Source organism: Emydura macquarii, unplaced genomic scaffold (genome assembly GCF_026122565.2).
Source record: "Emydura macquarii macquarii isolate MOO-44397 ecotype Brisbane River unplaced genomic scaffold, CSIRO-AGI_Emac_v2 contig_1043, whole genome shotgun sequence".
NCBI lineage: Eukaryota > Metazoa > Chordata > Testudines > Chelidae > Emydura > Emydura macquarii.
The window spans coordinates 9,458,399-9,484,715 of record NW_027131180.1 but is presented as its reverse complement, the minus strand read 5'-3'; the positions used below and the strand labels follow the sequence as shown (position 1 = coordinate 9,484,715).

The following is a 26,317-nucleotide window of genomic DNA, read 5'->3' as shown; positions in this document are numbered from 1 at the left end:
CATGATGGTATAAAAGAAGGTATGTTAATTGTGATCATGCAGGTGAGAATGAAAGGACAATTAATGTAATAATTTTTTACGTGTTACTAACAACAATTTTGATTTTCAAAACTGAAAGAATTTGAAAACCTAATTTACTTATTACGCTGTATCCCATTTTGCATTTCTTTCAGTTTGTCCAATGAAAATCAATTACGTCAGTTTCACTTTTGTTCATGACCAATTTCAGGGTCTCAGGGTTGCAAACACTTTGAGTGAAAATAGTTTTCTGTTGACGCTTTAAAAAAAATCTCGAAATATTTCAATTGAGTTTTTAGATTTTTAAAAAGCTATTCTTTCAAAATCTAAGTATCTACATTTGGGTTCAAATTTGAGGTGACCATTCTTTTAGATTCCAAATTATATAAGATGTCTACCATTTAGTCATAGTGAAAAGACTAGCACAATTTCAAACAACTGTTGTTGTCACCCAAGTCTCGCTGTGTTGGTTGATACGTAATGTTGCGTATCTTTCTATGGTGTACTGTACTATTACAATGTAAGTGGATCATGTTTCAAAACCAATAAAACTAATGCTGGTCAATAAGGCCCCAATTTTCAAACTTTGTCAAATGCTTCACTTTATACATGTGAGTAATCCCGTTGAACTTCAGGAATTACTCACATATATAAAGAACTTTTGTGCATGTTTGCAGGATTGGGCCTTAAGTCTTTGAGGAAGCACATTTTGCACATCTCTAAAATAGACTTTGTAGTCTAATACAGGGCATCATCACTCTTAATAATTTAAAATATATATATATAAATTTGAAATAATGAAGCTTTAAATAGAAACAATTTTACACTATTTTATTTTGTAGTGGTAATGCATTCATGTGACATCAACTCTTTATGTACCAGTCATATAGATAGAGGAAACAGAGAAGAAATCCTGCTGTTAACTGCTGTTCTTTCTTTGCTGCCGTTTATTATAGATATAGATATATATATAGTATAAACAAAAGTTTCTTATAGAAAGGAACATTTAGTACGTAAAACTCTCCTTTTTAAAGTTATCTATTCCATTTGTTTGTTTTTGCCTGTGTAAAAGAAGCTCAACAGTCTGCATATTCCTTTAAAAACATTATTTTCTGCATATAGGATGAAATTCCCCTCTATGCAGACACCTCTGAAGTCCCACGCTCATTTAAGTCCCATTTAAGCTCTCCTTTGTCACTAGCTGATATAGTCTTCAAAACTTGAGGGTTGAAATTTTTCTAAGGGGATTTTGATGGACCAGTCTCTTTTAGTCATCTATGCAAATCTCAACCCAGGATTATTTTGTGCACTGTGTATAATTTGACTCTGTTTCATATTGTGCCATCAGTTTTTAAACAGAACTCCCTGTTGATTCCAATAGGGGGCTCGGCTTAAAAATTGATGTTACTATATGGCTCTCTGCGTGGAGACTCTGTGAACCAAGATACAAAAGAGGCAGTCCCTGTTGGAAATCCCCATCTCTTCCCTGGTACATTTCGGTCTGGAATACTGCCTGTGTAGTTAAAATAATTGTCCCTCAACTACTATTTGGAAAGGAATAGAAAAAACAAAAGTTTTGCTATTTTGAGCTGATTGTCAATACCATATTCTTGGGCCCCATGTCCTGGAAGTTAATTCCGCTTGATTAGTCCAAATTTTTTAGTTAGGAAATGGGTGTTTTTCAACATTGATTTGTTCATTTACAGCCCACATCAGAGTGAAATGTGGTGGTGTCATTGTTTTTAACCTTTCCAAAATCCATAATGTGTCTGAGTTAGTGGTTAAGATGTTAGCCCATGCTCACATCTTGTGCTTGGACTATTGCTGCCAGTTGATTGGTCTTCCTGCCTCATCTATTACCTATTTGCAATCCATTTGGAAAGCAATAGCATTATTAACTTTCTCATCACCTTGTAGCTCCAGTGTCACACATCTTTATTTAAGGAGACATGCTGGCTTCTGATCAGCCTGAAGATAACATGTAATCTCTTATTATTTGTAAGCATTTACCTTCTGGGTGAGAGGAATTACATGTCTTGTCTTTGTACTTGTGCAATTTCTAAGTGTAGGATTTTCTCTTGTGTGGTGCCAAGCTGGAGGGATGCCCCTCCATATGATATCTGTGGGTATTGCTATGTTTATATACTCATTTTGCACAGCACTCTGTTACTGGGAGGGTATCTTATAAATCAATAACATAATAATCATTTAACCAAAATTATAATCATTTAAAATTTTCATTGTCATATCAGCATTAACCAATCAGTCCTTGTAACACTCCTGTAAGGTAGATAAGATAATATTTCCATTTCATTAAGAGTAAAACAGAGAAAGAGGGTAAGTGACTTCTTTAATTGCATCCGGGTAGGAGACCTGAAGAGTTCCTGGTTCCCAGCCCCATAGACAGTCCAATATCTCAACCTCAGTCACTGAGGACTTGTCTTCATTGCTGCAAATTTCTCTAATGTAACTGCATCTACATAGTTACACTGGCGCAGACCCATTAGCGTAGAGATGTGTCAGTCATGACTTACTCATGGCAGCCCCTCTTTATGTTAGTCCAGAGTATCTACTTTATGCGTTTGTATCAGTTGTGGACTGTGTATATATTGTATGCTAGTATGTATTTACACTGGCATAAATACATCAATGTAGTTACAGCAGAGCAAACATCACCATTGTAGACAGGGCCTAAGATGTGTATCCTTCTTGCTCATTTTTGTGTGCAAGAAACTCAAATTCACCGAATCACCTGAGCACATCTTCCTAATGATTGCTTAGCTAAGAAAACAAAGAATAGATAGTTTGAAATACGTATGGGTATTTTTCAGTAATTAAAATGACAAAATATATGCATAAACATATAAGTAGCATGACAATAAAACACATACACTCACAAATGTGCCTTTTCAAAAAACAATGCTGTTTTCATTTAAAGATGCATTCACAAACTTCCTTCTCCACAGCTTCCTCCATCTTTTTCATCCATACTGGAAGCCTTCTAATTAACTAATTTTTGAAACCCAAATGTGCTTAATTTCAAACATATTTTGCTTGCTTGCCTCTTTTAAATTAAGGGTTTTGGGCAACATATTCCTCTTGATTTGGTTTTATTCTGGTGGACTTCATGATCTCTAAATCCATGTAGAGAATGAGGTCCTAAATCAGTTCTTTATTAACTTTGTACCAGTCACACATTTTGCTATTTGAATTTCAAGTGAAATATCAGCACTAGATGTGCCAGGCAGTGAGGGATCCAAAGTTACCCATCGCACTTTCTCTCCTTACTAAAGCATGGTAGGGATTTGTGTTGGTGATTATCCCTGTTTTAGTTCTGAGTGAGTGGAGTTGTTGCTTTGATCCTTTTGCTTGATCCACCTTGTTGTAATGGGACTGGGGTAAAATCTGCTTTTTTGCAGATGGTCAGCACAAGGCCTCCAACGTCCTTCAAATCTGGATTAAACCCTCAAATTAATGGGGCATAGGTCCTGGCTGGCCTTCTGTATGGGGTGGATTTTACTGTGTACAGAAATACCTGAATCCAGACTGCCAAGATTTTTGTGACTTATCACTGGGCCAAATCTTGAAGTTTTAGCTAAGCAAAACTTCCATTGTCTTAATTAGGACCCTTGCCAAAGTAAGGATTTGAGTCTAAAGTTAGGACTTGGGATTTGGCCCACCTTGCTTATTCTGATCACGTCTATGTCATTTGGAAGTTTCTGGATTTATCTTCATTTTTATTTCAAAATGAATTCTTCGTTGTAATGTCTCCCTCCTTCCTCTGAGGTTAATGAATCAGGTTATTGAATGTGTATTTTTTTTCTTCAAGAAATTTTTTTGTGGCTATGGCATTTCCCATTTCATACTCATAAACTGGGCGATCAGAACCAATGAGGTTCCTCCTGAGGGGTAGCCTTGACCTGCTCATGCTAATCAAGGTGTTAACCTTTATTCTATATGAGGGGAAATTTGTGATTTAGGGTGTGCTACGCTAGCACACGTTAACTAATCCTGATCTAACCTTGTCCTCTCTTCTTAAACTGGACATAACCAAAGACTCAACCCCTCGGTGTTACTCAGGCAAAACTTCCAGTGAGGCCAACTGAATCTTGAGGAAAGATTGCAGGATTTGGCTTTTAACTTGCATCTATCATATGAGGCATAGGATTTGCACTCCTGGGGAAAAAAATGGCTGTGTTTGCACTCAGGTCTTGTTACGAGCTCTTTACCCTCCATAGTTCCCCTTTTCCTCCGCAGGGCAAGTGGTGGTGGTTTTTCTGCAATTGTTTTTCTTTCTTTCTCTTTCTAGACTGGCAGATAGCAACTCTTGCTTTGCTTTTGGGCGGTGCTGCCATCATTCTCATAGCTTTCCTGGTTGGTTTGATCTCGATCTGTGTGGGATCTCGGAGGCGGTTCTACAGACCAGTCGCAGTTATGCTCTTTGCAGCAGGTAAATCAATTAATCATTTCCAGAACTGTGTTTAAAATGTTATGAGTACAGCTTCACTTCCATGCAGAAGCTGCCCATTGTAGTCATAATAATGGAGAGACCTTTAGTTTGTCTTATGCTAAACAGTATTAAAGCATTTTGGGGATATCAGTTTTGTAATATGTTAATCATTTTTACACTTGCACTGTTGCAGCTTCTAAATCCAATGCAAACAAATACATACTGTCTGAAGTATGTGCTGCATCGGGGACTGCAGGGAATAACTCAAAGTACACGCTTTTTGAGTAGGTTATTTTGTGTTGCTTCATGTTCCTCTTTATTCTTCCTGAAACTCTTTCTGATAAGGTTTTTTTAATGTTTTTTTTTTTTTAAATGTGAGATATGAATTAATTTTTCAATGGGTGAACCCTTGAAGCTCTAAGTATGAAAATAAATAGGATTAAATTTTCAAAAGTGCATATTTCTGCTCCTACACCACCAGAGAAATTAATTTCATTGGTTAACTCTTATTAATTTCAACAATTGTCATACACTGTAACACCCTCCTTTGATTTTTCAAAGCACCAAAATGGAACAGTTTATGCAGAGAAACAGGGAGATCTTAAGAAAGACCTCTGAAAACAAATAGGCCCCAAGAATTCTCTAATACAGTATATAATTGCCATACCTGCTCATTTCCTGTTATACATTCTGGTGTTTTTCAGCTTAGCCAGTAAACGATATTTTTCCCTGAGATCCACCAAGCATGGCATCCCTTCATCCTGTCAATCATATCTGTGCTGGAACCAACAGAATAAGCCTCTCTGATAGCTCATAATGAAGAGACTTGACAGAACCATCTAGTCTGTTAGATGGATTAAAAAAAAGCCATTTACAAGGATAGGAAAAGATAGGCCTTCAGAATTTGGAGGGTATTGAGAGCTGAAACAAAGCTCTGGGGAAGTATCCTGCTGCCCCCTGCTGTATGTATTAATACAGTTGGTCTGCTGCGGTTTAGCAGGGATAGGGACACACTTTTATGTATGCATGTAATATTACTGGTTTCTACCTCATTTGCTTTTACCGAGAAAATGCAAAATGGGTTCAGAATTCTTGAGTAGAAATGGATCTTTTTGATCTGTGAGTGAATTAACTGACACATGCCCACTAAATGAATGCACTAGTCTTTTTTTTTTTTTTTAAACTCACCTTGAATCATAGCATTATAAAACACTCCAGGCAGTTAATTTCTAGGGAAATGAGATTATTGTACTTCTCTGGTGGTTTCTCATTTGGCCTTTGACTTCATGTCTCATAACACTGTGCCGTAATTGCCTAGAAATACACTACCTATCATGTCTTATCGGTTAATTAATATATTATTAATTCTGTAGCTTTAAAAAAAAAAAAAAAAAAACCTTGCTTTCTCTTTTCAGAGAGAGAGAGGGAGAGTGAATCCCAATGTGTTCCACTGGGATTAAAATAAATTTGTTTATATTTTACAACAATTTTGCTCTTCACACATACCTACATCAGTATGACTATATTAATGTCCTACCATGTGGAAGATAATTTACCTATTTCTTTTATCCTAGATTGTTTGTTTGTATTTAATAGCTATGGCTCAAAATGTGTTGGAGGGAGGGATATGATGAGGCTGAGAAGGGCTGCCCTATGCAACAACGTTTCCTGGCAAATCTGTGGGGAATGGCTTTGGGATTTAATGCTGATGTTGTTAGTAGTTCCTAAGGGTCACAGCTCTGATTTTCACTATCTTAGGAGGTGGCTAGGAGCCAGGCATGCTGTTGTGGAATCTAGGCTGCAACACTGAGGAGTTTGCCCTTCATGCGGATGTCTCTAGATTCAGATTGTCTTTGTGGATTTCAGAATATTTTAAAGATTGGAGGGTCCCAGCTCCAGGAACTTGCTGACATCGCTGCCCACTTTGTGCATCTGTGCTTAAGAATTTATTCCCCACCCCACTTCAGATAGAGATATCTATTCTGGGTGGAACCAAAGAAGTGCCTAGAGCCACTGACTCTGTGTGGTGGGGGAAGATGACAACGTGTAAAGATGGGAACCAGCTTCCTCCATATCACATGGGTGAGAGTAGCCTTCAGAGACTTTAGATTCTGGACCATTGTTGAGGGCTTTTGTGATTGGCTACCACTTAATTTTTTTCTCACAACAAAAGGCCTGAGCAAATGAGTGTGTGTGAGTGTGTGTGAGTGTGTGTGTGTGTGTGTGTGTGTGTGTGTGTGTGAGTGTGTGTGAGTGTGTGTGTGTGTGTGTGTGTAGTAGGATACTTGGGGAGTAGGAAGGCAGAGGTACAACAAATGGTGAAGCTGCCCTAGCTAATTATTGAGAATGGGCCAACATAGGGCAGAAGGGTAGTTAGAACAGCAAATAGGGATAGTTTAAAATATATATTTAAAATTAACAATGGGAAAGTAGAGGAGCAGTTGATAATAGGTTATATTAAAAAGGAAAAAAAAAACCAAGCCAACCTCTACAAAACACTATGAAGCAAGCAAGATGCTTGTCAATCATCACCCTGGTCACTTTGCTTGTTTGTGTATCCCCTTATCCTTGGTATGTCTTGGCCTGTTAGTTTGTACACTCTTCAGGGCAGAGGTTGTCTCTTCCTGTGTACAGCACCTATAATAATGGAGCTCTCATCTAGATACTGGCTTTTGAGCTCTGGGCAATATTAGAAACTAATAATAAGTGCCTGTTTGCATGATGTGTCAGAAGCTCTGAAAACTGAAACTTGAAGAGTGTCCTCAGAGGGATTTTCCACAGTACGGCGTGATTTAGTTGTGAGTATTTAAGCATGATCTAGTTTTAGGATAATATATATTTCATTTGTATTTTGAGTTACACTCTCTGGGGGGGCTCCCCTCTCGAGTAACTATTTTGTGCCATACTCTTACCCCTTGCCTTGGGACAGAGATCTATCCTTATAGTCTTTAGAGAGACAGGAATTCACCTTAAAATCTTGCAACACCTTTATCAGCAAACACACAGTCCAAGTGCCCTTTTGGCATCTGTCCCTCAGTCATGGTGTCAGAGCTCCTACTTCCCTTTGTGCTCTGACCAATTCTTGCATGCAGTTTCTGTGACATTACCCAGGGTACATTTTGTACTGTGTTCTCTCAGTTCTCCAGCCTGGGGTATCTTTTCCACTGCTTTGCCGTGAGAGCAATCACTCCTGGTCTGCTCACACCCAGCCTCCAGCCACTCCCAGTTATACTGTATGAGTGTTATAGCCAGCCACTCATGAATTACATTGCAGGGCAACATCAGCCAACTGCCGTTCCTATACTTTCTCCCAGAAATGTGCATCTTATACTGCCCAGCACCTTCCTGGACGATACAAGCTCATATAAAGTCCATCATTTCATTAGTAGAAGATCTGCACAAATCCTGTTGTCCCAAATGAAGTTTCCCAAACACTTCAATCCAAACACACTGGTTTAGATAAAACAATAAAACACATTTATTAATTACAGAAAGATAGACCTTAAGTGATTACAAGTAATAAGACCTAGAAGTCCGAATGGGTTACAAAGAAATAAAAGGTAAAATGCAACTAATACCCTAACTTAACAAGCTAAGTGAATTCAAACCAAAAGTCTCTGTCACCACAAGTTCCAGCCGTTTTATTGGCTGAATCTTTCAGAGTCGGAATTTCTCCCCAGCCCAATGCTGCTCCTTTGTTCTTCAGGTGGTGTTGATGCTGTTGGTAAAGAGAAAGGGTGAGATGATTTGGGACATTTGCTCTCTCCTTTTATAGACATTTCTCTTGTATAAGAATCCTCTCTAACTGAGGTCCAGGAGACAAAGTGTGCGGACAGGAGCCTCAAGCTGCTTCTTTGTCAAAACGCAGATTCTTTGCCCACATCCCCCCTCCCATGGAAAAGGGGCCACTTAATCAGGTGATAGTCCATTTGATCTTGTTGACCCTTCGCTGAGGCATTGGTTAGCCTTTTGTCTTTGGGGAATTGGTTTATGACTGCTCTCCAGAACATGTTGGAAATTGTCTCAGTAATATCACACAGTGGAACCTTAGAATTTTACATACAGTGTTGCCACACATTATTTTACCAAGACAATAATGATCAGCAAATCACGAGGCATACTTTGTACAAGTTTTACCATGATCCTCTAAAAGAGGTGAACATGGGGGTACAGACTGTCACAGTTTCACATCTAGAGACCACACATAGGGGTCCAGCCACTAAGCTGTCCAGGGGAGCTGTCCATGGAGCCATGAAATTGACAAGAAGGCTGGGCAGCTAGAGTCCAGCTGCCCAGCTTTCTTGTCAATTTCATGGCTCCATGCCATAAGAATGACAGCCAAGGTAAGGAACACAGTGGCTACATTGACACCGCATCACCCTAACTACACCAATGTAAGTCCTACACCTCTTGTTGAGGTGGTTTTGTTGTGTCGGCATAGCAGGGGAGTTACATCGGTAGGAGGAGCATTTCAGTGTGTATACCTCCACTGTTTTGTCTACAGAAGTTGAATTTTGTTGACAACATGCTGTAGTGTAGACCAGCCCTAATGAGTCTCTCTCTGTCAGATCTGAGATGCATGAGCAAGACAGGCGCAGCAGCATTGGAGTCAGCAAAGAGAGCTGAAAACTAGGGAGTTTGAGTGGGAGTTTGTAAGGAAAGTTTGGGGGAGGAACTGTGTAGTGTAGTGTGTGTGTATGTTGTTTCCCTTGACAGGAACTTAGGAAGGAAGGCTATGACAGTTACAGAAGCAACAGTGGTAGTGACTCAAGGAATGGAAGAGACAATGAAGATGACTGGATGTGGAAGTTTTGGCATGTACGTTGTCCTGGAGTGGGTACCTGAAAAGTGATTTGTTTGTATGACATGCCACCTAATAGAGCTGATGGAAGAGACAATCTGAGGTTTGGAGTTGCAGCAAGAAAATATGGTTGAGTTTTGAAGGGGATTTGAACAGATGATGGCTGGAAGGTCAGAGGAGGCTGAAGGGAAAACTCAGGACTGCCAGGTGCAAGCTGGACTGGAGAACTGTGAGAACAGATTGCTGGGTGAGGAAAGTGGCCAATGGAAGCATGTGATTATAAGAACCAGGCAGAGGAAAAGACTGGCTAGTGAAGGAGAAATAACTTGCAGGAGCAGGTTTGCTGAGTTGGAAAATGAAGTAGGGGTGCAGCAGGCAGTCACAGAAAGTGGGAGGGCAAGGAAGAAGAGAAGAGCAGATAGTTCTACAAGCGTATGTGAAGAGTCAATAGAGATAAAATTCAAAGCCCCAGGAGGATAGAGGATGACTTGCAAGAGAGAACAAAAGACACAAGGACTTGCAGTCAGAAAGAACAGGAGGAGGAAGGCTGGAGGATTGCACCAACACCAGGAAGAGGCAGGTCTACGTGACTAGGGACTCCCTACTAAGAAGAACAGAGAGACCTTTTACCAGAACTGATCTGGAGAATAGAAAGGGTGCCGTTTGCTGGGAAATAAGATGTCAGAGCAGGAAAGAATCCGCTGATTCATGTGGAAACAAATGTTACTACTGGATTCTTGCTGGAACACATTGAGAGATTATGCTAGACTGGGGAAGATGCTTTAAAAATGGAGGCTCAGGTATCTTCAGTGGGTTTCTGCCTGTCCCTAGAGGAGGAGAGTGAAGGCAAACAACATTGATGATCAACAGATGGCTCAGGCAGTGATACTATAAGGAGGACTTTGGGATGTTTGATCACTGGGAGGCATTCAAGAACAGAGAACATGCTCCACTTGAGTAGGGAGGGGAAGAGTGGAGATTGGCACAACTAATTAAAAGAGCTTTAAACTAGGAACATTGAGCGGGAGGAAAATCAAGTAAGAGAGAATACAGCAAATGGAGAAGGGAACAACAGAGGGTAGTAGAATGGACATCAAGAGGAAAGGTAGTGCCAGTAGCAATGACACTAATAGTAAGGTAGCTGATACCGGCAGTAGAATGAAACTACCAAATCAGGCAAGGAATCTGGGAGAAGAGAAGCAGAAACAACTAAAATGTCTGTAGGCCTGTCCAAGGAGCCTAGGTAACAAAATGGAGGAAATAGAACTACTGGTGCAGGAAGTGAAGCCAGATATTATGGTGGAACTGTAGCCGTGACTGGAGTGCAGGTATTGAAGGACAGGTGCTGTTCAGGAAAGACAGAAATAAAGGTAAAAGTGGTGGCGTAGCATTGCATATTAATGATGAGGTAGAGTGTAAAGAAATTAGAAGCGATGGAATGTATAAAATTGAATGTTTGGGTCAAAATCACTTTGGGGAAGACAGCTAATAGAGGCCCCTCAGGAATTGTACTTGGGGTCTGCTACAGACCGCCAGGATCCATTTTGGTTATGGATAGAGACCTCTTTAATATTTTTAATTAAATAAATACTACTGAGAATTGTGAGATTATGGTAGATTTTAATTTCCTAGATATAGATTGGAGGACAAGTGCTACTAATAATGATAGGGCCAAGATATTCCTGGATGTGATAGCCGACAGATTTCTTCACCAAATAGTCCCTGAACCAACAAGAGGTGATGCCATTATAGATTTAGTATTGTTAAGTAGCCATGACCTCATAGAAAAACTGGTTGTAGAAGACAGGCTGGTTTAAGTGATCATGAGTTCACTGAGTTTAAATTAAATGGAAGGATAAACAAAAATAGGTCTGCAACTAGGGCCCTTGATTAAAAAAAGCCAAACTTTAAAACAATTAAGGGAATTAATTAGGGAATTGAACTGGACTGAAGAACTCAAGGATCTGAAATCAGAGGAGGCTTGGAATTACTTTAAGTCAAAGTTGCAGAAACAATCTGAAATGTGCAAGCAAGGGGAAAAAATTCATAGGGAAGTGTTGCAGACCAAACTGCATGAACAAGCATCTCAAACAGAATATTAAGAAAAAGCAGAAAGCCTCCAAGGAAGGATGGTGGGAAGGACCAGCAAGAAAAAAACTACCTCTTGGAGGTCAGAAGGTGTAGGATAAAGTGAGAACTGCCCAGAGCCAAACAGAGTTGGACCCTGCAAAGGGAAATAAAACCACAGTAAAATATTCTGTAGTGATATAAACCGAAAATAAGGAAAAAAGTGGGACCGCTAAACACTGAGGATGGGGTGTAGATTAGGGATAATATAGACATGGCACAATTCCTAAACTAATACTTTGCTTCAGTTTTTAATAAGGGTAATGAGCAGTTTAGTGGTAATGGCAGGGTGGCTAATGGAAATGAGGATATGGCAGTAGAAATGACCACATCTGAGGTGGAAGTCAAACTCCATCATCTTAATAGGACAATGGGGTCCCAGATAATCTCCATCAAAGAATATTAAAGGAACTGGCACATGAAATTGCAAGCCCATTAGCAAAGATTTTTAATTAATTTGTAAACTCGGGGTTGTACCTTATAACTGGAGAATTGCTAATGTAGTACCTATTTTTAAGAAAGGGAAAAAAGTGATCCAGGAAACTACATGCCTGTTTGACCTCAGTTGTATGTAAGGGCTTGGAACAAATTTTGAAAGTGGTTAAGGACATAGAGGTAAATCGTAACTGGGATAAAATACAGCATGGTTTTACCAAAGGTAGATCATGTCAGACCAACCTGATCTTTCTTTGAGAAGATAAGTGATTTTTTAGGCACAGGAAATGCAGTAGATCTAATCTACCTGGATTTCAGTAAAACATTTGATACTGTTCCACATGGGAAATTATCAGTTAAATTGGCAAAGATGGGGAATTGAAGAATTAACAGGTGGGTAAGGAACTGGGTAAAGGGGAGATTACTGCATGTCCTACTGAAAGGTGAGCTATCAAGCTGGAGGGAGGTTACTAGTGGAGTTCTTCAGGGATTGGTCTGGGGACCAATCTTATTTAACGTTTACATTCATGATCTTGGCACAAAAAGTGGGAGCGTGCTAATAAAATTTGTGACTGACACAAAGTTGGAAGGCATTACCAGTACAGAGGAGGACTGGAATATCATACCAGTAGATCTGGAGGATCTTGAAAACTGGAATAATAGAAATGGGATGAAATTTAATAGCACAAATTGGGAGGTCATGCACGTAGGGACTAACAGTAAGAACTTTTGCTACAAGTATTGCTTGGAAATGACAGAGGAGGAAACAGATCTGGGTGTATTAGTTGATCTCAGGATGACTATGATCCCCAATGTGATGTGGCTGTGAAAAAAGCTAATGCAATTCTAGGATGCATCAGGTGAAGTATTTCCAGTAGAGATTGGGAAGTAGTTATTGCCATTATACAAGGCACTAGTGAGACCTAATCTGGTATACTGTGTGCAGTTCTGGTCTCCCATGTTTAAGAAAGATGAATTCAAACGAACAGATGCAGAGAAGGGCTACTAGAATGATCCAAGGAATGGAAAACCTGCCTTATGAGAGGAGACTCAAAGAGCTTGGCTTGTTTAGCCTAACCTAAAGAAGGCTGAGGGGAGATATGATTGCACTTTATAAATACCAGTGAGGAAGAGCAGTTATATTTAAGTTAAGTGCCAATGTTGAAACAAGAACAGAGGGATATAAACTGGCTTCCAATAAGTTTGGGCTTGAAATTGGACAATTCTTTGGCCTCTGATATGCAGGAGGTCAAACTACATGATCATGATGGTCCCTTCTGGCCTAAAAGTCTATGGGAGAGTGTAGGGTTGAGATGCATTGGCAGGACAATTTTGCATTATTGTTGTTGCAGTTTCTGTTCAGCCTGTAAATCGAGGGCTTTGGTCTCTAGGGCAGTCAAATTGGCATCTTTTGTTAGACTAAAGCCATTTACTTAAAAGAGCAAGAGTGCATGGGGAGGATATAAAAAGCAAAATGAAAATGAGTTTTTTTGTGCAATAAATGTTTAAACACCAGGGTAATAAAATTAAAATTTATTTCATTTTACTATAATTTCTCAGTGTAATTTCAGAAAGAATTCTGTAATTCAGAATAATCCCTTTTTTAATGTCACTTTAATCAGGCACTGGGCTCATAATTATCTCTAACACTTTCTTATTTTTATTACATTCAATACACTTTTTATAGTAGTGACCTACTCTTTTTTAAAAAAAAATGTGATGACAATATCATATCAGATAATATTGTGCTTTCAATAGTGTGTCCCAATCCTGCAGTTATTTAAGCTTGTGCTTATTATCATTGTAGATATGAATAACCCCACTGAAATCCTGGGGCTGCTCCCGTGTGCAGTTACTCAGCTGCTTAAGGGTTTACAAGATGCGGGGCATGCTGTGTACTTGGAATGAGAAAAGGCGGGAAAACACGTTCCTGTGGTGTCTTTTCTCCTCTTTTGCGCAAGCAGTTCATAGATTCATAGAGTTTAAGGCCAGGAAGGACCATTAGATCATCTGCTCTCATCTCCGGTATATACAGACCATTAAATTTCACCCATTTATCCTTGTATTGAACCCGATAACTGTTTATCCCAATTATGCTAATGGTAGTTATGTGCATTTAAGGAAGAATAGACCCTTATAAAAACTGATCTGTGCATATAGAAAATTAGGTTCTTCATCCAAGCATACACACACAATGCATTCTGACTGTAAGCATATTCCATCTCTGGTCAGGACACAACACAGTAGTTATCAGGTTTATTGAATTCCATTGCAAATGTGTTTGGAGCATATACTTCTTGCTGTATGAAATCTTTTGACTCTCTCAGGGACGGTATCATAGAGAGTAATGATTATAACGATCTTGCTGCCTTGAATTTGCTCTGTTTCATCAATTTTCAGTCAGAACCAGACATATTTTTCCTCTCTGTATTTATTGTATGCAGCAAATCTTTTTCCACATGTTAGAGTTTTATAACTTTAAATAGGTAACAAAGTTTTATGAATTCCTTTGGTAATTCACATAATATTATTAGTCCTGATTGCAATAAATGATGTCTTTATAATATATAATTATATAAGAATTGTATTGTAATTGGACATATTCATTAATATCACATATTACTCATTTAGAATAAATTGATTGAGTGTGGTCTGTATTTCTTCTTCGAGTGCTTGCTCATGTCCATTCCCAATTTAGATGTGTGTGCTTGCTACATGCACCGGTGCCAGAAAACTTTTTCTCTTCGTGGTACCATACAAGCCAGCTCTAGCACCCCCTGCAGCAGCGCGCACATGTGCCCGCATATAGGTGCCACTGGCTCCCCTTCCCTCTCAGGGTATGTCTACACTGATGGTGGCAAATTCGCTGCCATCAGATCTACCTTTCTGGATTGATTGAGCGGTCAGTGAAGACCTGCTCAATCGATCCAGAAGTCGACGCTGTAAAACCAACCCCTTAAATGGTGTAGCTTGCGTAACTCCCATCGACTGCCACCGAATTGCCAGCTAAGTGTAGACGAGGGCTCAGTTCCTTCCTGCCACCAGAGACGGTGCTGGAACGTTCTTGCCTTCAGAAGTTCTTCTCGTCTCTCTAGTGGTTTATCCATTGTTTTAGTGTAGATAATTACTTGTTTGGTTACAGTTAGGTCTAGTTTGTTCGTAGTTAAAATCCCAGGGTCAGGGTATACCCCGTTCCCCAGGGTTTAAACCCTGCACTTTGTGTAAGAAGCCTATGCTGAGGAACGACCCTCATCAAAGTAGTCTAAAGTGTCTGGGGGAAGCCCACATCAGTGAGAGGTGTAAGATCTGTAAAAGTTTCTGCCTGCAGACCAAGAAAGACCAGGATATCCATCTTAGGGCCATTCTGATGGAGTCGGCTCTTAGATTGGTCTCAGAGCCCGGCAGGTTGGATTCGGCACTGAGCACAATGGCCTCGACATGCAGTGCCCCTCTGGCTCCCATTTCATTCACCCAGCACCAATCTCCGTCCATGGTTCCAAAGAAGAGGTCGAAAAAGATCAGAACGGGGATGCTCTCCTGTGGAGAAGGCTAAGGGGGACCTGGAGAGACCTGCGTTGGGCTGCCAACTCTCCATGCCTCAGAAGGGTTCCTCACCTCAGTAAGCAATGAGCCCGGCACCGGGCCCTTCACCGACTCTGGGTAGTGGTAGAGGCCCTCATCGCTTAGTGGTGCCGTCGACTCCAGAGGCCTTCCAAGCTGTGAAGGACCTCCTGGCACTGCCGCTTACTGCAGATGCCGAGGGACGGCAGAGCGCCGCACCAAGATCTGCTCAACAGTCCCCATCACCGAGGTACTGTACACTGGTGCTCAGGCAGTCCCCGGAGTCCAGGCTACGCTCTCAAGGTCAGGATACTGCTAGATCAGGCTCCTGTTGCTGTTCCCCGGAGGACTGGCACTGATCAGAGCACCACTATGGAGCAGAGCGACGCAAGTCGCCAGACTCATGGCGCGTTTCCCCAGCACCACGACCCTGCTCACCTAGCGCATACAGGAAGCCCAAGGACAAGAGTCACACTCAGTGTGTTCAGGTTCCTCATGCCGCTCTCCAGTGCCAGCATATCAGCAACACATCTCACATGGCACGGCGAGGTATTCAGAGATGGTGCCACAATGGCCGTCGGATATCAGCATCTCGTCCTCAGACAGCGATGAAGTTGACCAGCCTACACAAGCTCCGGGTCCAGTGCCTGGTTTTCCCAAAGTACCACCAATGGGCGCATGGCCGCAAGGCCAATTGCCTGGACCATGGCTGTACTGGTGGGGGTTTCCCTCTGGGATTCCGCAGGCCAGTTCCGTGAGAGGAACCTCGGTGCTTCAGTCCTCCATCCCTCAGAGCGCGGCTTCGCACTTGGACACGGACTCGGACCATGAAGGTTCATGCACCTCAGACCCCAGGGGTTCACCTCACCTAGAACAGAGGCCTCTCTCCCAGCTCAGATACCAGACTCTTCCTCATTGTCACTGGATGAGGCAGCTGCGAGACCCTCATCTGCGGTACCGATGGATGATTTTAAGGCGCACCAGGACTTATTGAAAAGGGTCACCTCCAACTTGGGCCTCAGGATAGAGAAGCTGGATGAGCCAGTTGATGAGCTGTTTGGAATATTAGCCTCAGCATCTCCTAGTAGAGTGGCCCTCCCAGCCCATGAGGTGGTTGTGAAACTGGCCACGGCCCTGTGGAAAACCCCGGCCTCCCTGCCCCCACCTCCCTCCCCCATCAAATAGGGCAGAAAGGAAATATTATGTTCCGGCAAAGGGGTTTGAATACCTTTATACCCACACTGCGCCGGGATCCCTGGTGGTCACTGCTGCCAATGAAAGGGACATACAGGGGAAGGTCAGCTCAACCCCTAAACACAGATGCTAAGAGACTCGACTTGTTCGGTTGAAAAATTTATTCTACGGCCAGTGGCAAACCAACAGGTGCTGCTAGGTAGATACCATTTTAATATCTGTCAGTCTCTGGACAAGTTTGCAGACTCATTGTCCCCCTCCTCCAAAGAGGAGTTTGAGGCCATCTTAGAAGAGGGGAGATCGGTGGGCAGGGAATCTCTGCAAGCAACTTCCGATGCGGCGGTCTCTGCAGCCAGGACGATGACATCGGTGATATGGATGAGGCGGGTGTCAAGGCTCCAATCCTCAGGTCTCCCATCAGAGGTCCAGCAATCTATCCAGGACCTCCCCTTCGATGGCATGGCCCTCTTTGCCGAGCAGACAGATGCTCGACTGCATGGCATGAAGGACTCCAGGGCAACTTTACGGTCCCTTAGTCTCTATATACCTTCTTCCTCTAGGAAGCATTTTAAGCCCCAGCATGAACAGTGATCTGGGGACCATCTCTGCAGAGACTCCTATAAAAGGAAAAACAAGGCTTACAAGAGGTACCAGGGCTGTTTGTCATCTGTTGGCTCTTGACCAGGCTCTAGCTGCCATAACCAAGATGGAAAGCAGGCCTTTTTGAAGGTGTGCCTGAGGGCAACATTCCAGTTCTTTCAATGGATCCAACCCCCCTTTTTGTTTTCTTCTTGTTTAGCCCATTTCCTCCCAACCTGGGCTGCAGTAACATTGGACAGGTGGGTGCTCAGCATGGTGGCCATTGATTATACCCTCCAGTTTGCCTCGCTCCTGCCTTCCCATCCCTCTTCAGGGACCCCTCTCATGAGCAACTCCTTGAACAGGAGGTGCAAGCACTCCTGCAGGTGGGTGCGGTGGAAGAGGTTCCCAGAGACCTGCGGGGTCAAGGATTTCATTCCCGTTACTTCTTGATCCCAAAGGCAAAGGGAGGGCTGAGGCCTATTCTGGACGTAAGGCACCTGAACAAGTAAGTTCAGAAAGCTAAAATTTCACATGGCATCCTTAGCCACCGTCATTCCCTCTCTGGATCTAGGTGACTGGTACACCACTCTCGATTGAAAAGACGCTTACTTTCACATTGCAATCTTCCCTGTTCACAGGAGGTTCCTGAGATTTATGGTTGGAGACTGCCACTACCAGTTTGCAGTGCTCCCTTTGGCCTCTTGATTGCGGCAAAAGTTTTCACCAATTGCATGTCGGTGGTAGCGGCCTACCTCAGGAGAAGGAAAGTGCAGGTTTTCCCCTACCTAAACAACTGGCTCATCAAGGGCAGGTCAAGGCTCAGGTCCAGGACAGCATCTTGATCACCCGAGGTGTTTGTCAGGCGCTGATCCTCCTAATAAACTAACAGAAATCGGTATTAGTCCTTGTACAAAGAATAGAATTTATCGGAGCGATGCTGGACTCCCAGGGCCAGAGCTTTCCATCCAGAGGAAAGATTCTAGATAATGACAGAGATTATTACCCGCATTTCGGCTCATCCCCTCACAACAGCGAAGGTGTGCCTCAGTCTCCTGGGCCACATGGCGGCCTGTACCTACGTGGTTCCCCGGGCCAGGCTGCATCTCAGACCCCTCCAGATGTGGTTGGCGTCCGTCTGTTCTCCGATCAGGCACCACCTGGACAGGATACTTACAGTCCCTCCAAAAATACTTACCTCCCTGGTATGGTGGTCACGTCCCGGTCACGTCTTCTCGGGAATGCCCTATGAAGCACCTCAGCTGTTGGTAACTCTGGTCTCTGATTCCTCGGACCTGGGATGGGGAGCTCACATTGGTTCCCTGAAGACGCAGGGCACATGGGCCTCAGGGGAACTGGGGTTACATATCAATATTAAAGAATTCAGAGCAATTCATCTAGCCTGTGCAGTTTTTCTACCACATCTTGCCCACAGGGTGATGCAGATTCTCACAGACAATATGACCTCTTTCTATTATATCAACAGACATTGGGTGGGGAGATCCTCTGCCCTATGCGTAGAGGCCATGGACTTCTGGGACTTCTGCATCAGCCACAATATTCACCCAATAGCGTTCACATCCCAGGGGTCAACAACTTTGGCAGACTCTCAGCAGGTCCTTCAGCTCTCACCATGAGTGGTCCCTCCATCTAGAGGTGACAGCTTGCATCTTCCAAAAGTGGGGCAATCCTCGAGTGGACCTCTTTGTCACGAGGGCCAACAGAAAGTGCCGTTGCTTCTGTTCCCATCAGGGCCTCAGTACAGGCTCCATCACTGACGCTTTTCTCCTCTCTTGGTCAGAGGGACTCCTGTATGCCTTCCCACCGATACCTGTGATCCACAAAATCCTCCTGAAGGTGAAGAGAGACAAGGCACAGGTCATCTTTATGGCACCAATGTGGCCCAGACAACATTGGTTCGGGATGTTTGTAGAGCTGGTGGGACCCGGGCATTGGATGCTGCTGCTGTGCCCGGACCTTCTGTCCCAAGATCAAGGTTGCCTGCTCCACCCGGAGCCGGCCTCCCTCCACCTGACGGCTTGGATGCTCTGTGACTGAACCAGGAGGAGCAGGCCTGCTTAACCCAAGTGCAGCGCATGCTCCTGGAGAGCAGGAAGCCATCGACCAGATCGGCCTATAAGGCTAAGCGGAAGCACTTCACCTGCCAGGAGACCGAACGTGGCGTGTCCCCAACAGAGGCCTCGATCCCAACAATCTTGGAGTATCTGCTCCACCTGAAGCAAGAAGGATGGCCCTTCTCATCACTTAAGAGTGGCCATATCTGCTTTCCACCTCTTGGTGGGAGGTAGAACAGTCTTCTCACATAAAATGACAGCTAGGTTCCTCAAAGATATGGAAAGGTTTTTCCCGACAATAAGGAAGTTTTCTCCTCATTGGGACTTGAATTTGGTCCTTTCCAGACTCACCAAATCGCCCTTCGAACCTATGGCCTCATGCTCCCTTATGTACCTGTCCTGGAAGGTAGCCTTCCTGCTCGCTGTCATGTGAGTGAGTGAGTGACCAGATGAGTGTCGGAGATTAGGGCATTAACATCGGAACCACCCTCCATGGTTTTTTACAAGGATAAGGTCCAGCTACGCCCGGACCTGGCTTTTTTGCCTAAGATGGTCTCCCATTTTCACCTGAATCAGGAGATTTTCCTGCCTGTTTTTTGCCCCAAACCACACAACTCCAGTGAGGAGAGGCGTCTGCACTGTCTCGACATGAGGAGGACCCTGACTTTTTACATCGACAGGACTAAGCCCTTCCATCACTCTACACAGCTTTTCGTGGCGGTTGCGGACCAGATGAAGGGTCTACCGGTTTCCTCGCAGTGTCTTTCAAAGTGGATCACGGCCTGCATCCGGTGTTGTCAGCCCATTCAACGAGAGTGCAGGCATTATCTGTGGCCTTCCAAGCACATATCCCAATATTGGACATGTGCAGGTCAGCTACCTGGTCATCGGTACATATCTTCATGTCCCACTATGCCTTGACGCAGCAAGCTTGGGACGACGCTGGCTTCGGTAGAGTGGTGCTTCAAAGGTCACCTCCATGAACTCCTGACTCTCCTCTGGGGAGACTGCTGGTGAGTCACCTAATTTGGGAATGGACATGAGCAAGCACTCGAAGAAGAAAGAACAGTTACTTAACTCTTGTTCTTCGAGATGTGTTGCTCATGTCCATTCTCCACCCACCCTCCTTCCCCTCAGTCAGAGTTCCAGCAAGAAAGAACTGAGAGGGAGGGGGAGCCGGGGGCACCTGTATGCGGGTGCATGTGTGTGCTGCTGCAGGGGCGCTAGAGCTGGCTTGTATGGGTACCACTAAGGGAAAACGTTTTCCGGCACCTGTGCATGTGGTAAGCACACACACCTAACTTGGGAATGGGCATGAGCAATACATCTCGAAGAATAACAGTTATGAGATAAGTAACCGTTCTTTCGGTTCCTTTATGCCTCCTCCTCTTCATTATGTTCTATTTACAGTATCCATTAGATTAGTCATTTTAGTTTTATTACAGAGGGAATCCAAACTCCAGATTTAAAAAAAAGTAGAGAAAAGGAAATTGGGAAGAGATTGCTGTTACTTCAAAACTCTAGGGAATAAATAGCATCATATCATTATACAGTAGCAATAACATTTGTTCATCTCCTGGGGAATATATTGGAATTTCTATACTCTATGGATTAAATAAAGTTTGTATTACTTTTTTTTATATACAAATAAAGCAGTACATACAAATAAAAATTGGACCAAGGGCACTTTTATGATGATTTTTTTTAAAGAATACAAAAAGGTAAATGATGTACTGATTGTATATGTTACCAAATACCTCACGTTTCACAGGATGTCCAATAAAATTGTGCAATGTGCAACTTTACAGCTTGTTAAAGCTGCAAGGCCAAATAATACAAAATCAGAGGATATTACGCAGAAATAACATGTTGGGGTGGGGGCGGGGAGTAACAAAATAAAGGGAAGGCGTAGATTGGAGGATGGAAAGAGGGAGGGGGAGAAAGCAGAGTGGTCAGGTGGAATGGAAGTCTGGCATTACTTAAACTATCAGCATTCTTTACCCAATTGTATCAAGTTTCTTCCAGTTCATGTAATTGCTTTCTACATCGATAAGCTATTCTTTCTTTCACTGCTAACTCAGATAGGTCCACAAAACTAAAGTGTTAATGTGAGTGTTGGTAATGTAATGTTTGTTGTGTTTTATGTAAAGGAATAAAATCCTTTTCTGACTTTTGATTATTTTCTCTTTCAGTTGTTCTTCAGGTGTGCAGCCTAGTCCTTTATCCAATCAAGTTCATCGAGACAGTCAGCTTGAAAATATACCATGAGTTCAACTGGGGATATGGCCTGGCTTGGGGTGCAACTATATTTTCCTTTGGGGGTGCCATCCTTTATTGCCTGAACCCTAAGAACTATGAAGACTACTACTAGAACCACTTTAGTTTGAGAAAAAGAGAAGAAATAACAAAAGGATTACTCCATCTTTTCTAACTCACTGTTTTTTAGAACACTTGTGGAGCACCCAGCCGTCTGCTCTTTGCCTTTTGGCTGCAAACACTCTGACTAGCTTTTACATCCATTTAAGAGAACTGATCCATTTAAGATGGCTGATCTTACATAGGCAAATGCTGCAAGCTGCTGCTAAGTTAATGTCATTTTTCTTGACAACAAGCAAAGGATTTACATGACAGCGATCATTGTGAGGAAACTTGTTGGAATGAAAATGCAATGCCCGCACCTGCCATCGCTTGCAGGGGAGCAGCTGGCATAAGCTCCATTTAGAAGTTTCCTTATATCATGGAGGATTTAGATTTCATGATAAGTAGGCAGTGCCATCTTATATCAATAAGCTATGTTGGTCTCTGGTCACTTGCTTGAAAAAGCTCTTGAGGAATTAGTTGTGAATGACCATATGTTGGGGGCAGTGAATGTAAACGATCAATGACTTTCCTAATGTCTTCATTGGACAGTCTGCTGAAAAACACAGGAGTTTATGCGTTGGCAATCCACATCTTCCCTGCCAACTGTGGCAGATCCCTGAAGGGAAGTCAAGCCCTGGAGACACATGCTTCTAATTATGTGGCTGGAAGTTGTCTCAGCTTTGAGCATTGTGGGTTGAAGGGAGGGAAACGGGGGGGGGGGGCCTCAAATTTCCCTGAGACAAATAAAATGCATGCATGAGCTGCAGTTGTCCTACATACCCTTTTAATTTCCAAACACTGCAGTAAAAAAATGCATAAATAACAAGTCCAACTATTTTTATAGAAGGCATTTATTAGTATAAATGAATATATATAATATATAAATGCATATGCAGAGGAAGAAACACATTACATCTCAGAATAGTAATATTTGCTGTGGTACAGTGGATAAAGCACTAAATTTGTACACCTTCTTAAGAGTCTTGGACTGGGATCTCCATTTTGCATCAGTAATACAAAATAAACATCTTAAATTTGTTTGCTTTCTCTATATGCCCTTATACATGCTCAGTTTTGATGGGAAATGTCTAAAAGTTCATATAAAGTTGAGGTGGAACTGAATGAAATCTAAAATAACTAGTTGCTTTGTACTTAAGTATTTATTTTATAAAAAAAAAAATCTTGTTTAATGGCAAGAATGCCCACTTTCTAAAAATCCAGTTCGTTTCTGTCTCTGATTGAAAGAATGTAGCTGAGACCTACTCATATACAATATAAAAATGTTATCAGTAGTGTATGTAAGCTCAAATATTTGTTTTTCTCTGTGTGTAAAGGGTTGATTGACAGTTACATGCATCCAATTACTATTTGCTGAATATGTTTCCCACTTAAAACTTCTAGAGGCTATACAAAATGAAATGAGATCCAAGTTAAACTAGGGTGGAATTTTTAAATTGACTTACACAGCATAACTTTTATTTTTGTTTAATATTTGCTTATTTGGATACTTTGAATTAATTGTGAACATATTTTTATACAGTTCTATGATACAACTTTAGAAGTAATTATTTTTGTTAATGGAGAAATTGAAACTATTTCCTAGTTGGACCTCTGCAAGAACAGGGACTTTTAAACTATAAAAATGCTCTTTCGTATAGTTGTGGTATTGCTGGTTCCACAAAAGGATTGCAGAATTACTTAACATTAGGACCACAACTATAATATTAAATGTTTTCGCCACAGTTTACAGAGAGAGGCAATTCTGCAATGGGTATAGAAGAAGCATAAGCTTGCCTTTAACCTGTTTTTTGTTTTTTAAATATTTCTGTCAAACAAGATCCAATTCTTAACAAACCTAGGCCTTTCCTGGATAAAGTATATAATATCACAGGAGAATAATCAGCATCAGCATTCTTCCCTGGATCAGTGATGATTAGCTAGACTAGGATGACAGAGCAAAATGATAGCTTCACTTAAATGTTTTTGTGCGGCCTGCCTGCTAAAGGGCAAGAGGAAAAGGACCACAAGGGAAAGGAGGAGAGCATTTTTCACTTTATCTCTCAGGCATCTGAGAATATTTGGAACTCTACATTTTCTCCCTGAGAGTCAGTTAAAGCCGAGGTGTGGAATGTGGTTAATTGCAGATCTTTCTAGACTGCAATATAATACTGCTCTTATTTAGCAGCCTGAGGAACATGGTGTGATGGAATGGGAATTAGGCTAATTTTTAAGAAGTCTACTGTGAGAGGATCTCTTCTCCTTTTAAGAGAAACAGTGCTTTGGTGCTGACAATTACACAGCACTTTGCTTAGTCCAAGGAGAAGAAGCTGTACAATGCTAGACCTATGTCATATCTAGTAATCTTAATAAATTCCCTCTTTCTCTTTCTGTGTAGCTAGAGAGAACATATTCAGTGGGCTAATGCATATACACGTAAGTTGTGCATATACTAGAAAACACACAATTCATAACATAAATTCACAATTCATAACATAAGCAAAAATTTTCAAACGTGAGTGCCTAAAGTTAAGATCCTATATCCATATTTAGTCATCTAAAGCCTGGGCCTGATTTTCAGAGGTTCTGAATACCTGCGACGCCCATTGGGGATAATGGGATCTACAGGTGGTCAGTATATAATCACCTAATCGATTCACTGCCACTGAAAGGGCTGTGGGCCTTGCTGGCGCCTTGGTCTTGCCTGCTCTCTGCCTGTGGCACAGAGTTTAATATCCTGAGGACTGAAATGTTTTGGTCTAACTCAGGGGCATCTGAGCGAAATTTAATAGCCTGGGTTATAGAGGAGATCAGTCTAGATTATTTAATGATCCCTTCTGGCCTTAAAACTCTATTAAACTTATGGGGTTTGTGTGTGGGGAAACTTCTCAGAATCAGGTCCTTTTTATTTAGGAGCCTAAGTGTGGAATTAGGCACCTAATTTTAGCCTAGGCTGCTGCTTTTTTTTCTATCATGGCCACGATTGGCCAATATTGTATGTTTTGGCACCAACTAAAAGTAAATACTATGTAAAGCTGAAATATTTTTTCTACCCACAGAATAAAACACTCCAGTGTTGGAGTGTATATACAACAGACATAATTTTTATATATTATTCTTGTATCATGTCTTCATCACTTCAGTTGTATTTGGCTTTATCTCATTACCAGAATAATTTATCATACCACCAATCCATTGTTTCTCTTCCATATATATATATATATATAATGAACTTGCAAGCAGGGCTAGTTATTTTAAGCTTAAAGTATACTATCCGGTGCTGACAAGTATCAAGCAACTCCTTTGGATTTCTTGCACAACTACATTTAGCTTTTGTAAGTTCAACATGTAAATTTTAAAAACATAAATATAGAGACCTATGTGTTTGAAATATAAATGATATATGGATTAGCATGTAACTGTATATTATTAAACATGCAATGAACTAACTGGTAAGTGAAGTCTAATCTTATGGCTAGAAATGTAATTTATTGGGACTGTATTTTTGTACAGAACTGTGCACACTAACCTATTGCCTCTGTGTCCTCTATAATGCCTAAAACTGTGCCTAGAGATTTCATTTGTCTTTAAAAAACAATTAACTAAATACTTCATGCTGTTGATGGTATTAGTTTCTCTAATTGTTCTCTATTTATTTTTGAGAAGTGTATGGTATGTTTATTGAATGAATCCATCAAAATGTAGTTCATTTTTAATGGTCATTGTTAGGGGGGAAAGAAAAGTGTTTTTTATCTAAACTGTTTTAAGTTTGCAGTTTTATTACCATTTCTGCATTTCACAACTTTTGCAGCTTACATGAAGTTATATGTGAAAAAGTAACTGAAATAAACAAAAGGTTACACTAAGAAAATGCACTTGTTTTGCCCTGTGTAGAATATTTAAACATTGAAAACTTTAATGTTTGTAACATTATTTACTTTAATGAATTTGTCAGGCCCTTACATACATGCTAAGGGCATGTTATTTAAAAAAAACTACATAGTCAAGTTCTGCCCTAGTTGGTATCCTATGGGGTTGGATGTGGTATACATCTCGGCACTATTCAGCCCATAAGGCCTATATGCAATATATTGTAACATTTGAATAACAGAGCCCTTTAACTTGTTAAATAACAAAGCAGTGTATTGGCATTCAGAATGTACCACTCCAACTACGTCAATGGTAAATTAATCTGATATAGTCAATATTCTTTTCCACATTTCCAGATTATACAGTGCTATTTTTGTTTGAACCTGAAATGTGGATTATTTTTTCACTTTAAAAAATCTCTTACACTAGTCTTCCCTTCCAAAGTGGTGAGTTATATTGAACTGTGTATTAAAAAGTACAGTTTAAATAATGAAAACGTGTTATGATCTCCATAACATTCAGGTTTCAGTTTATCAACCCCTTTCTCGCACTGGTAAGCTGAGATCAGTAGAATCTCAAAAATACGAATACCTCGGGAATGGAGGTTGTTCGTAACTGAAATGTTCATAACTCTGATCAAAACATTATGGTACAGTACCCTGCAGTCAGTGTCTTCCAGCTGAGTCTTGGAGAGATCTCTGCAAAGATGGCACCTGGCAGCTCTGCCTGGTTTGCAAGCAGCTCCCTGCCCTATTCCTGTTTCTTGCCTTTGGGCTGAACTGGTGGGGCCCGCCATGCACTTTTGGCACTACTAAGTCCCAGCCCTCAGCTGCCTTTCCACAGGGGTCA

The 26,317-nt window shown here is 41.6% G+C and overlaps 1 protein-coding gene across 1 annotated transcript in view; it reads left to right on the top strand.

Annotated features, from left to right (window-relative positions):
• TMEM47 (transmembrane protein 47) overlaps positions 1 to 22,334 on the top strand; it is a 34,788-nt gene extending 12,454 nt beyond the window's left edge. Inside the window, exons 2-3 of the mRNA XM_067545100.1 lie at positions 4,328 to 4,468; positions 21,433 to 22,334. Of these exons, the coding sequence (XP_067401201.1) occupies positions 4,328 to 4,468; positions 21,433 to 21,611 (320 nt within the window). The 3' untranslated portion in view covers positions 21,612 to 22,334. The remainder of the gene's footprint in view (positions 1 to 4,327; positions 4,469 to 21,432) is intronic.
• The last annotated feature ends 3,983 nt before the right edge of the window (positions 22,335 to 26,317 follow it).